Genomic DNA, 1099 nt, shown 5'->3' on the forward strand with positions numbered 1-1099 from the left:
CCTCCTCACGTAACGACTGTCGTAGAGCTCTCACACTTTGGTTGCTCCTATCCACCCCAAGTCTATCAGCACATGCCGCGATTTCGGTTTCGTAACTGAATATAGACTGAAATAGGGCATCCGGAACATTCGATAGTCGCTGGGCAATGGACCAATGCTGTAGTGGAGCTTCCCATTGACAATAAAAATTCCATAAAACAAGCCAATCCAGCTGGAAGAGGGGGGACAAGGACCCTGTAGGGTGAAAAAATTTGTTTATTTTTTTTCAAAACTTCTTTCTATAACATATACATAAAAAAGGGAACCTCATTTATTATGTAAAAGTAAAATTTTTTTTTTTAAATTTACTTGATTAGAAGTATATTTTTTAGTATGATGTGTTTGTTATTAACCGTGGATATTATACGAGGAGAAGAAGATTGGGGCTCCAGTCAGTGAAAAACACAAATAAGTAAAACTTATTTTACTAGTACCAACGTCCAGGCCTCCATCAAGGCAACTATTGGAAGTATGAACTCCTGCATATTTTTGCATTATTGTTGTTTTTCATCCTAGGAAAAACACTCTTGAAATAGCTGCTCTGATAAAGGCCTGAAATTCTTGCACTCCCTACTACATTTTGATTGATAATTGTTAATAATAAAAATTGTAAAGAAAGGAGAAGGATTCTAAATGCATACATGAAGATTCCGTGAAACAAAAAGTGTGAAGACCACTCAACTAAACTATTAATGGAGACATGTTTTCAAAATCAAAGAAAATCACGTTACTTTCCTTCATCTTCACTCCATTCTTTGGACCATCTGGAAAGTGCTTTTCCAAAATTAGTTTTGGCTTAATCTGAAATAAGCATATCATTAACCACTGGTTAAATTATTTACAGATCATTTAAGATATTACATAGAGGTTTAAAAAAAAAATTATTAAAATAAATAATAAATAAAACTTATTTTTATTATATTTAAAATCATAAAAGGTATTCCTTAACTAAAAATATTAACATTAAAATACTGAAACATGAGTAAAACTGCTGAGGCCATAAAGAATTAAATAAGAAGAAAATGTTTTTTTTTTTTTTTTTAATTATTTATTTATTGTA

At 31.3% G+C, this 1099-nt stretch overlaps 1 protein-coding gene across 2 annotated transcripts in view; it reads right to left on the reverse strand.

Annotated features, from left to right (window-relative positions):
* S6KL (S6 Kinase Like) overlaps positions 1-1099 on the reverse strand; it is a 253183-nt gene that overhangs the window by 10746 nt on the left and 241338 nt on the right. Inside the window, exon 10 of one of the 2 annotated variants that reach the window (XM_014424257.3) lies at positions 681-840. In XM_014424257.3, coding sequence (XP_014279743.1) covers positions 721-840 — 120 coding nt within the window. In that variant the 3' untranslated portion in view covers positions 681-720. Of the gene's footprint in view, positions 1-6; positions 841-1099 lie in introns of those variants that run through there. The other variant, XM_014424256.3, reaches the window with a different exon arrangement.

Source organism: Halyomorpha halys, unplaced genomic scaffold (genome assembly GCF_000696795.3).
Source record: "Halyomorpha halys isolate HHAL.00 unplaced genomic scaffold, Hhal_1.1 Scaffold459.1, whole genome shotgun sequence".
NCBI classification, from domain to species: Eukaryota; Metazoa; Arthropoda; class Insecta; order Hemiptera; family Pentatomidae; genus Halyomorpha; species Halyomorpha halys.